Raw genomic sequence first — 12,537 nt, forward strand, 5'->3', positions numbered from 1 at the left:
ACTATATTTGGAACTGGAGGAAGACTAGTACTAGCTCTGGATCTGGAGCTCATAGAGAAGGAAGATCTAAATAAACTATTCATGGCTACTTAAGTCAAACTATCTCGGGCTAGTTGACTGAGTCAAACATCCTATCGTCATGATTCTCTCAAAGTGGTATCTAATTCCTATCCATGCACTCATCCGCTCATGCCGTCCCGCTCAGGCCTCACTGAGTCTTACTGTTTGGCTCAGGTCTTATTGTTTAGATCTGGACTTACAGGAAGGAGGAAGAGTACAGCAATGTGAGAATCAATTAAACAAAATGATTAAAATAGAACAACGAAACTAGAGAAGCAAGAGAAAAGATACAGAATAGATTACTCAGATAACCACCCAATGGCTCTGATACCAAAGGGGGGACTTTGTATTTACAAGAAAAGAGGAAGAGAACTGGGAACTGGGAGTTGTGTTTACTGACTTTGTAAACAGTGTGGAAATATTTGACTTGATCTGCGAGAGTAGGAGGGAGGATTTCTGGAATGGAGCCAAAGCATGACCACCATTTAAGAAACCAAGTAGGAATTGGTGCTTACTGTTTAGATCTTGGACTTACTATTTGGACCTGGACTCACGGGAAGTGGTTTGATGCCACCACTTTCTCGGCAACCATAAAACTCATCATCTTCATAGCTGAAATGGGTGTTGATTGATCGCCACTTAGCTCTGATACCATAATATATTTAATAAAGATCATCGTTACAAGATGATGATCTAGCCATCCAGATCAGGATCTGATCATCTTGTGCTCGGAAGAGAAATGACTGGTTTCGGCCTGCCTTGGCCTCATCAGGGGAACGGCTCCAGTTCCAGACCAGTATTACAGAAGAAAAGAAGTCACGGGGCTGGCACCCAAGTAGGAACAGTCTGGTCTGGGCTCGCATCCAGACCAAATGGCTCTGATGTCCCCTTTGGTATCAAAGCCATTTTGTGGTTATCTGAGTAATCTATTCTGTATCTTTTCTCTTGCTTCTCTAGTTTCGTTGTTCTATTTCAATCATTTTGTTTAATTGATTCTCATATTGCTGTACTCTTCCTCCTTCTTGTAAGTCCAGATCCAAACAATAAGACCTGAGCCAAACAGTAAGACCCAGTGAGGCCTGAGCGGGACGGCATGAGCGGATGAGTGCATGGATAGGAATTAGATACCACTTTGAGAGAATCATGATGATAGGATGTTTGACCCAGTCAACCAACCCGAGATAGTTTGACTTAAGTAGCCATGAATAGGTTATTTAGATCTTCCTCCTCTATGAGCTCTAGATCCAGAACTAGTACTAGTCTTCCTCCAGTTCCAAATATAATTAATGAAGAAGATTACAGAATTGAAGATGTTACTTTAGATTTTAGTGAATGGAATATCCCCAGGATTCCAACTAGAGAGTTCTACAAAACCAGTTTCTTTAAGTCAACATTCCTCAGTGAGTACACAGTTAAAACCGTCGAACAAATTTACTCACTGTCTAAAGAACATGAGAAATGTCAGTTATTCATAGCTCAAGCAATCAAAAGTCACAAAGATCGTGGATACAACTTTCTACGCATAGGTCTAGTTCAAGTTGCAATCAACCCATTCACTAATACTGGCCTTAATGCTTCAGTCCTCTTAGCTCTTCGTGATGCTAGATTCCTAGATTATAAAGATAGTCTTCTAGGAATAATTGAGACAAGTCTCTGTAATGGACCAGTTCACTTCAATTGTTACCCTGATCTTACTCTCAGTCTCACTGACCCACACATCTTAAAAGCTTTAACTCTTAGTGTCAAAACTTCTGGTTACAAGATGCTCCCTAGTTCACAACCCTTAGGTCTAATTTACCAGATCTATTACAAGACCAGAAAAACCAATCTTAATGTCCAAGCCATTAAAAAAGACATCAAAGGTCACACCTTACTCTTTGAAGGTAACACCTCTGATGCTAATATTCAACTAAAGAAATCTATTGCTTGGAAAGATATTTCTTTACCCAATGAATGGTTTCTTGAAAATGAAAATCATCCAGTTCACCTTCAAAATGATGTTAGTAATCTTGATAGAGTCCAGGAATTTATTGACGGAACAATCAGAATAAGTTTTGATGAACAACACCTTCTGACTAGATCTCGTCCCTCTACTTCTTCCACAAGAACTGATACTCATCTACTGGAACGAGAAGAGGACATTCCTTCTCTGGAAAGAAAAAATTCTAGATTCCATCCACCAGACATCAAGCTTAAAGGTGTTCACACTGAAGAACAACTTAGTCACCCTTGTTATGAGCAACCTCCTCCAAAAATTGGACTTTCTAGGTCCACTCCTAATTCTCCCTCACCCTCTGATTTTATTAGAAATATCAAGACCATTAATCCTCAGTTAACTGTCATTAGTAAACCTTTTAAATATAACCTCTCCAAGTTACATGAAGAATACACCTCCCAAGAAAATAAAGTACAGAGAAAAACATTCCGAAAAAACCATACTGAGAAAGAACAACAACGAGTCCTCCGTCATTGGCAAAGATTTATGACAGAGCATCAACTAGAGATCAAATTTTTTGATTATCTAGAAAACTGCTATAATCGAGTTAATGTCCTCACTAAGGTCAAATGGAAGAAATCTGATGACACCATGATCTCCTCGTTTCACCCTCCAATGAACAATCTCATTATTAACCATTTGGGAACCGAAGTCACCACCTCTCCTTTAAAAATTAGTACCACAGCTAAAACTGAAACCAAATAGATAATTGAACAAAATAATTTTATTAATCAATATATACATACCATTTGTACTCAACTTGATAAAATTGAACTCTCCCTTACTCAGCCTACCGTTCCTCCTGTCACTTCTACCGCACTTGAGTCACCCATTATCTCTATAACTATAAATCGAAAAGGCCTTCCCAAAGCCCTCCCTGATCCTTCTGTCATTCTCCAAATTGAGACCATTCTCAAAATAATGCAGAAAGGCAAAGCTATTAAAGATGACAAAACAATCACTGTTATTCATAATACTGATGATTCTGATAGTCCTTCTTCTACCTCTAGTTACCCCTCTGATATCTAGCAAATCGAACATGCTTTTTTAACCTAGAAATTAATCGATTAGTCAATAAACGTGTTAATCCAACTAGTCTTACGAAAAATTGGTACCCCAGGCCGATACTTCTTGATCTTCAATATAAAGAAAGAAACATTCAAAATCAATTTTCTGTCTCTTCTGATAAACTTAATGAATGGAATATTGATGGTTTATCCGAACAAGAAATTCTTAATAAACTAAGTCATATTTCAATGGTGGCTAATAACTATGTTACTACACATAATCTTAGTTAACTAGAAATAGTTGATCTTCTCGCATCAAGATTTTCAGGGATGTTAAAATCTTGGTAGGAGAAACATCTAACTGAAGATTCTCGAGCACATATCAAAAATGCTATTCAAAAGAATAATGAGGGTCTTCCCATTTTTTATGAAGCCATAGGTCGTGCTATTCCTGATGGAGTTAATACCCTTGTTTATACCATAGTTGACCATTTTATAGGTACTCCAAGTAACATCACCTCCAAAATACATGACCAACTTACCAATCTCTCTTGTCCAACCATGAGTGATTTTAGATGGTATAAAGATATATTCTTATCCAGAGTTATGATGAGAGATGATAGTAACAAACCATTCTGGAAAGAAAAATTCATTAATGGATTACCTAATCTTTTTGCTCATAAGATTAGAGATACTCTTAGTAAAGCCACAGGTAACATTGACTATGATACTCTCACATATGGCAATATCTTCAGCCTAATCCAAAAGGAAGGATTAAGAATGTGTATTGACATGAAAATTAGTAACCAATTACAAGATGATAGGAAAAGAGCTAAATATGAAATGGGAACCTTTTGTAAACAATATGGTCTTCCACCCTTAGCTCCCTCTAGACAAAACCCAAAATCACAAAAGAAGAGTTACAAAGGTTACGGTAGACATTACAAAAACAGGAAACCAGTCTTTCCAAAAACTGAATATTATTGTCAAAAGCCTAAAAAGAAATTTAGTAAAAAGGTTTTTAAGAAAAAGAATACCCCTACTACCATAGATATTAGCAAAGTTAAATGTCACAAATGTGGTCGTCTAGGTCACTTTGCAAAAGATTGCTATGCAAAAACAAAGATCAATCAGTTACAAATCCCCAGTGAGATTAAAGAATCCATTTATCAAATTCTTCAGTTAAAAGATACTGATGATAACAATAGTGATCCAGAAGTTGGTTCCTCCTCCCAGTCATCTAATGCTTCTCAGTTCTCCCAATATTACACTAGGATGTAAAGATAGCTGCTGCAATCCTAATAAGTCACTTAATGTCCTCACAAAAAATGATGAACTAGAATATCTACTTATTGATTTAATTAGTAAGGTAGATGACCCTGAGTTAAAAACCTTATATCTTAAAAAACTTAAGGTATTATTAGGTAACTTAGAACCTGAAGCCCCAATAATTAGTAAACCCAATTTTAGTCTATAAAAAACTTTAGAAAGGTTTAATAACAAATGTAACACAAATGGAACAAAAAGATTGAAGAGAAAGAGGGAAGAGACATACCTTGAAAGAGGAGTGGAGAGAAGCACGGATGGAATGAGGAGGAATAGTGGGGGTGATGGTTATTTATAGGGATGGATGTGGAGGAAGGAGAGGAGTGAAATAGGTAGATGAATTATGGAAGGAAGGGGAAGTTGGAAGGTCTGAGGTCGTGGGTTGTTGGTGAATGAAGGAAAGTAGTGGGGTGGGTTAGGAGTTAATGGAGGAAGAGAGGAAGTTGGAAAGGTTGAGGTTGTGGGTTGATGGAAGGAGTGGGGGGGGGGGGGAAAGGAAAGTAATGGAAGAGAAGAAGTTAAAAATGAAGGGAGGAGGTCGTGGGTTGAGAGACTGGAAAGACGCGGGAGAGAGAGAGTTCAGATTTAAAAAGGAGGGAAGGAGGGTTCGAGCGCTCGAAGTTAGGCCTTCGAGCGCTCGAACTTGGGGCAGTGAGTTTCGAGCGCTCGAAAGGGATACTTCGAGCGCTCGAAGTTTGGACAGTGTGTTTTTATGGACTTTCGAGCGCTCGAAGTGTGTCTTCGAGCGCTCGAACTTGAGGCAGTAGGCTCTTGAATGAAAAATGGAAGCTTCGAGTGCTCGAAATTTGACCAGTGAGCAAAAGCCTGGGTGAAATGACTGAAATGGCCAATTTGTTAACATCTCTTCAATGCATGGATGGAATTTGGGGAAAATTTTCAAACTTTGCAACATCACTCCAATACATGGATGGAATTTGGGGAAAAATGATCCAACAATGTATTAAAAATGAGAGGTTACACACATGTGTAGCATTCCAAAGATCCGATGAAATTGCTGGAAAGAGATGGAAACATCCGGGAATGAAAACAAGGGTTGAGAAGGTCTAAGAAAACCAGCCTGAATTGCGGGAACACAATTTAAAATAGTTCTAGATAAGGTTAAAGTTTTGGCTTTTCTTAACCATTTCCCAGAAAATTTCAAAGCTCAAGCAATTGGAAAAGTAGAGAAGCCTGGAAATAGAAAGAATTGCTTCCCTTGCTTTGCTAAATTTAAAGTCGATAGCTAGACGAAGCTAGAGTAGGCATCAATCCTCGTAAATTGGGTCCATCAAGAGGACTTTCTCAATTTTTTGGGTTGGGATTATGCCGTCAATGCAAGGCTTAAGCCGTTGGCCATTAACTTTGAAGAACGATCCTTTTGCCGGATCTTGGAGTTTGATTGCTCCATGAGGGGAGACAGTAGTGACGATGTATGGACCATCCCATCTTGACCGGAGTTTACCGGGAAAGAGTTTCAAGCAGGAATTAAAAAGCCAAACCTTTTGTCCCGGGGCAAAAGACTTGCTAACAATGTGCTTGTCATGAAAAGCTTTAGTCTTTGCCTTATAGATTTTGGCACTTTCATATGCATCATTTCGGATTTCCTCAAGTTCATTTAGTTGCAAAGCACGATTAAAGCCGGCCTATTTGAGATCAAAATTTAGCCTTTTTATGGCCCAAAAAGCACGGTGTTCAAATTCTACCGAAAGATGACACGCTTTGCCAAAGACAAGTCGATATGGCGACGTGCCAATGGGTGTCTTATAAGCCGTCCGGTAAGCCCAAAATGCATCGTCTAGTCTTAGCGACCAATTTTTGTGGTCCGGTCGAACCATTTTTTGCAAAATATGCTTTATCTGCCGGTTAGAAACCTCTACTTGACCACTCGTTTGAGGATGGTAAGGTGTAGCAACCTTATGAATGACGGAATACTTAGAAAGGACGGATTTAAGATAACGATTTCTAAAATGTGATCCACCATCGCTGATGATTGCTCGGGGCATACCAAAACGACTAAAGATGTTAGATTGAATTAACTCGATCATCACCTTATGATCACTGGTTCTGGTGGCCGCGGCTTCCACCCATTTGGAAACGTAGTCCACCGCTACAAGGATGTACTCATAGCCATAAGAAGGTGGAAATGGTCCCATAAAGTCGATTCCCCACACATCAAAAATTTCAATTATTAAGATGGAAGTGAGGGGCATCATGTCTCTTTGGGACATGGATCCGAGCCTTTGGCATCTTTCACATGATTTACAGAAATTGTATGCATCTCAAAACAAGGAAGGCCAATAGAATCCGCTTTGAAGAACTTTATGAGCGGTCTTTTTGGCACTGAAATGGCCTCCACAATCAAGAGTATGAGAGAAATTGAGGATGCTTGTGGTCTCAATTTCGGGAATACATCGCCGGATGATTTGGTCCGGGCAGTATTTGAATAGTTCCGGATCTTCCCAAAAGAAATGCTTGACTTAGGAGAAGAACCGATCCTTCTCTTGTTTGGACCAATGAGTTGGAATTTTCCCTACCGTAAGGTAGTTAACAATATCCGTAAACCATGGAAGATTTACATGAGAAATCTAGAAGAGTTGCTCATCCGGAAAGGAATCACGGACAACGGCGAAATCGGAAGATTTTTTAATGAGTAAGCGAGAAATGAATGGAACATCTTTGGCTAAGAGCTTACACAAGGGTTATGAGATTTTGCTAAAGTCTTTGATGAAGCGACGATAGAATCCGGCATGGCCAAGAAAAGAACGGATTTGACGGATGGAATTCGGAGGAGGAAGATTAGAGATTAACTAAACTTTGGCCTTGTCTACCTCGATTCCCCGTTTAGAGATGACATGTCCTAGAACAATGCCTTCTTGGACCATGAAATGGCATTTCTCCCAGCTTAGAATTAGATTTGTCTCCTTGCATCTTTGGAGTACAAAAGATAAATTTTTGAGACACGAATAAAAGGAGGAGCCAAAGATAGAAAAATCGTCCATGGAAACTTCCAAGAATTTTTCAACCATATCGGAAAATATGGACATCATACACCTTTGAAACGTTGCCCGAGCATTGCATAGCCCAAAAGGCATGCGTTGATATGCAAAAGTTCCAAAGGGACATGTGAATGTTGTTTTCTCTTGATCTTGGGGGGCGATTGCCACTTGGTTATAGTCGGAATAACCGTCAAGAATATGCTCTTAGCCGTCCGGTAAGCCCAAAATGCATCGTCTAGTCTTAGCGACCAATTTTTGTGGTCCGGTCGAACCATTTTTTGCAAAATATGCTTTATCTGCCGGTTAGAAACCTCTACTTGACCACTCGTTTGAGGATGGTAAGGTGTAGCAACCTTATGAATGACGGAATACTTAGAAAGGACGGATTTAAGATAACGATTTCTAAAATGTGATCCGCCATCGCTGATGATTGCTCGGGGCATACCAAAACGACTAAAGATGTTAGATTGAATTAACTCGATCATCACCTTATGATCACTGGTTCTGGTGGCCGCGGCTTCCACCCATTTGGAAACGTAGTCCACCGCTACAAGGATGTACTCATAGCCATAAGAAGGTGGAAATGGTCCCATAAAGTCGATTCCCCACACATCAAAAATTTCAATTATTAAGATGGAAGTGAGGGGCATCATGTCTCTTTGGGACATGGATCCGAGCCTTTGGCATCTTTCACATGATTTACAGAAATTGTATGCATCTCAAAACAAGGAAGGCCAATAGAATCCGCTTTGAAGAACTTTATGAGCGGTCTTTTTGGCACTGAAATGGCCTCCACAATCAAGAGTATGAGAGAAATTGAGGATGCTTGTGGTCTCAATTTCGGGAATACATCGCCGGATGATTTGGTCCGGGCAGTATTTGAATAGTTCCGGATCTTCCCAAAAGAAATGCTTGACTTAGGAGAAGAACCGATCCTTCTCTTGTTTGGACCAATGAGTTGGAATTTTACCTACCGTAAGGTAGTTAACAATATCCGTAAACCATGGAAGATTTACATGAGAAATCTGGAAGAGTTGCTCATCCGGAAAGGAATCACGGACAACGGCGAAATCGGAAGATTTTTTAATGAGTAAGCGAGAAATGAATGGAACATCTTTGGCTAAGAGCTTACACAAGGGTTGTGAGATTTTGCTAAAGTCTTTGATGAAGCGACGATAGAATCCGGCATGGCCAAGAAAAGAACGGATTTGACGGATGGAATTCGGAGGAGGAAGATTAGAGATTAACTAAACTTTGGCCTTGTCTACCTCGATTCCCCGTTTAGAGATGACATGTCCTAGAACAATGCCTTCTTGGACCATGAAATGGCATTTCTCCCAGCTTAGAATTAGATTTGTCTCCTTGCATCTTTGGAGTACAAAAGATAAATTTTTGAGACACGAATAAAAGGAGGAGCCAAAGATAGAAAAATCGTCCATGGAAACTTCCAAGAATTTTTCAACCATATCGGAAAATATGGACATCATACACCTTTGAAACGTTGCCCGAGCATTGCATAGCCCAAAAGGCATGCGTCGATATGCAAAAGTTCCAAAGGGACATGTGAATGTTGTTTTCTCTTGATCTTGGGGGGCGATTACCACTTGGTTATAGTCGGAATAACCGTCAAGAATATGCTCTTAGCCGTCCGGTAAGCCTAAAATGCATCGTCTAGTCTTAGCGACCAATTTTTGTGGTCCGGTCGAACCATTTTTGCAAAATATGCTTTATCTGCCGGTTGAAAACCTCTACTTGACCACTCGTTTGAGGATGGTAAGGTGTAGCAACCTTATGAATGACGGAATACTTAGAAAGGACGGATTTAAGATAACGATTTCTAAAATGTGATCCGCCATCGCTGATGATTGCTCGGGGCATACCAAAACGACTAAAGATGTTAGATTGAATTAACTCGATCATCACCTTATGATCACTGGTTCTGGTGGCCGCGGCTTCCACCCATTTGGAAACGTAGTCCACCGCTACAAGGATGTACTCATAGCCATAAGAAGGTGGAAATGGTCCCATAAAGTCGATTCCCCACACATCAAAAATTTCAATTATTAAGATGGAAGTGAGGGGCATCATGTCTCTTTGGGACATGGATCCGAGCCTTTGGCATCTTTCACATGATTTACAGAAATTGTATGCATCTCAAAACAAGGAAGGCCAATAGAATCCGCTTTGAAGAACTTTATGAGCGGTCCTTTTGGCACTGAAATGGCCTCCACAATCAAGAGTATGAGAGAAATTGAGGATGCTTGTGGTCTCAATTTCGGGAATACATCGCCGGATGATTTGGTCCGGGCAGTATTTGAATAGTTCTGGATCTTCCCAAAAGAAATGCTTGACTTAGGAGAAGAACCGATCCTTCTCTTGTTTGGACCAATGAGTTGGAATTTTACCTACAGTAAGGTAGTTAACAATATCCGTAAACCATGGAAGATTTACATGAGAAATCTGGAAGAGTTGCTCATCCGGAAAGGAATCACGGACAACGGCGAAATCGGAAGATTTTTTAATGAGTAAGCGAGAAATGAATGGAACATCTTTGGCTAAGAGCTTACACAAGGGTTGTGAGATTTTGCTAAAGTCTTTGATGAGGCGACGATAGAATCCGGCATGGCCAAGAAAAGAACGGATTTGACGGATGGAATTCGGAGGAGGAAGATTAGAGATTAACTAAACTTTGGCCTTGTCTACCTCGATTCCCCGTTTAGAGATGACATGTCCTAGAACAATGCCTTCTTGGACCATGAAATGGCATTTCTCCCAGCTTAGAATTAGATTTGTCTCCTTGCATCTTTGGAGTACAAAAGATAAATTTTTGAGACACGAATAAAAGGAGGAGCCAAAGATAGAAAAATCGTCCATGGAAACTTCCAAGAATTTTTCAACCATATCGGAAAATATGGACATCATACACCTTTGAAACGTTGCCCGAGCATTGCATAGCCCAAAAGGCATGCGTCGATATGCAAAAGTTCCAAAGGGACATGTGAATGTTGTTTTCTCTTGATCTTGGGGGGCGATTGCCACTTGGTTATAGTCGGAATAACCGTCAAGAATATGCTCTTAGCCGTCCGGTAAGCCCAAAATGCATCGTCTAGTCTTAGCGACCAATTTTTGTGGTCCGGTCGAACCATTTTTTGCAAAATATGCTTTATCTGCCGGTTAGAAACCTCTACTTGACCACTCGTTTGAGGATGGTAAGGTGTAGCAACCTTATGAATGACGGAATACTTAGAAAGGACGGATTTAAGATAACGATTTCTAAAATGTGATCCGCCATCGCTGATGATTGCTCGGGGCATACCAAAATGACTAAAGATGTGAGATTGAATTAACTCGATCATCACCTTATGATCACTGGTTTTGGTGGCCGCGGCTTCCACCCATTTGGAAACGTAGTCCACCGCTACAAGGATGTACTCATAGCCATAAGAAGGTGGAAATGGTCCCATAAAGTCGATTCCCCACACATCAAAAATTTCAATTATTAAGATGGAAGTGAGGGGCATCATGTCTCTTTGGGACATGGATCCGAGCCTTTGGCATCTTTCACATGATTTACAGAAATTGTATGCATCTCAAAACAAGGAAGGCCAATAGAATCCGCTTTGAAGAACTTTATGAGCGGTCTTTTTGGCACTGAAATGGCCTCCACAATCAAGAGTATGAGAGAAATTGAGGATGCTTGTGGTCTCAATTTCGGGAATACATCGCCGGATGATTTGGTCCGGGCAGTATTTGAATAGTTCCGGATCTTCCCAAAAGAAATGCTTGACTTAGGAGAAGAACCGATCCTTCTCTTGTTTGGACCAATGAGTTGGAATTTTACCTACCGTAAGGTAGTTAACAATATCCGTAAACCATGGAAGATTTACATGAGAAATCTGGAAGAGTTGCTCATCCGGAAAGGAATCACGGACAACGGCGAAATCGGAAGATTTTTTAATGAGTAAGCGAGAAATGAATGGAACATCTTTGGCTAAGAGCTTACACAAGGGTTGTGAGATTTTGCTAAAGTCTTTGATGAAGCGACGATAGAATCCGGCATGGCCAAGAAAAGAACGGATTTGACGGATGGAATTCGGAGGAGGAAGATTAGTGATTAACTAAACTTTGGCCTTGTCTACCTCGATTCCCCGTTTAGAGATGACATGTCCTAGAACAATGCCTTCTTGGACCATGAAATGGCATTTCTCCCAGCTTAGAATTAGATTTGTCTCCTTGCATCTTTGGAGTACAAAAGATAAATTTTTGAGACACGAATAAAAGGAGGAGCCAAAGATAGAAAAATCGTCCATGGAAACTTCCAAGAATTTTTCAACCATATCAGAAAATATGGACATCATACACCTTTGAAACGTTGCCCGAGCATTGCATAGCCCAAAAGGCATGCGTCGATATGCAAAAGTTCCAAAGGGACATGTGAATGTTGTTTTCTCTTGATCTTGGGGGGCGATTGCCACTTGGTTATAGTCGGAATAACCGTCAAGAATATGCTCTTAGCCGTCCGGTAAGCCCAAAATGCATCGTCTAGTCTTAGCGACCAATTTTTGTGGTCCGGTCGAACCATTTTTTGCAAAATATGCTTTATCTGCCGGTTAGAAACCTCTACTTGACCACTCGTTTGAGGGTGGTAAGGTGTAGCAACCTTATGAATGACGGAATACTTAGAAAGGACGGATTTAAGATAACGATTTCTAAAATGTGATCCGCCATCGCTGATGATTGATCGGGGCATACCAAAACGACTAAAGATGTTAGATTGAATTAACTCGATCATCACCTTATGATCACTGGTTCTGGTGGCCGCGGCTTCCACCCATTTGGAAACGTAGTCCACCGTTACAAGGATGTACTCATAGCCATAAGAAGGTGGAAATGGTCCCATAAAGTCGATTCCCCACACATCAAAAATTTCAATTATTAAGATGGAAGTGAGGGGCATCATGTCTCTTTGGGACATGGATCCGAGCCTTTGGCATCTTTCACATGATTTACAGAAATTGTATGCATCTCAAAACAAGGAAGGCCAATAGAATCCGCTTTGAAGAACTTTATGAGCAGTCTTTTTGGCACTGAAATGGCCTCCACAATCAAGAGTATGAGAGAAATTGAGGATGCTTGTGGTCTCAATTTCGGG

At 40.3% G+C, this 12,537-nt stretch overlaps 1 protein-coding gene across 1 annotated transcript; it reads left to right on the forward strand.

Annotated features, from left to right (window-relative positions):
* Positions 1–3,624: 3,624 nt before the first annotated feature.
* On the forward strand, positions 3,625–4,344 carry LOC132280992 (uncharacterized). Its single transcript, XM_059782735.1, has one exon. The coding sequence runs from the start codon at positions 3,625–3,627 to the stop codon at positions 4,342–4,344; it is 720 nt and encodes a 239-aa protein (XP_059638718.1).
* Positions 4,345–12,537: the final 8,193 nt, after the last annotated feature.

The sequence above is a fragment of the Cornus florida genome, unplaced genomic scaffold (assembly GCF_030987335.1).
Source record: "Cornus florida cultivar Cherokee Brave unplaced genomic scaffold, ASM3098733v1 CherokeeBrave_3.0.0_Hap2_Chr11, whole genome shotgun sequence".
In the NCBI taxonomy this organism is placed as follows: Eukaryota; Viridiplantae; Streptophyta; class Magnoliopsida; order Cornales; family Cornaceae; genus Cornus; species Cornus florida.

Excerpts from the sequence above, each read along its gene's own strand:
- LOC132280992 (XM_059782735.1), top strand. The coding sequence starts at position 3,625 with ATGAGTGATTTTAGATGGTATAAAGATATATTCTTATCCAGAGTTATG.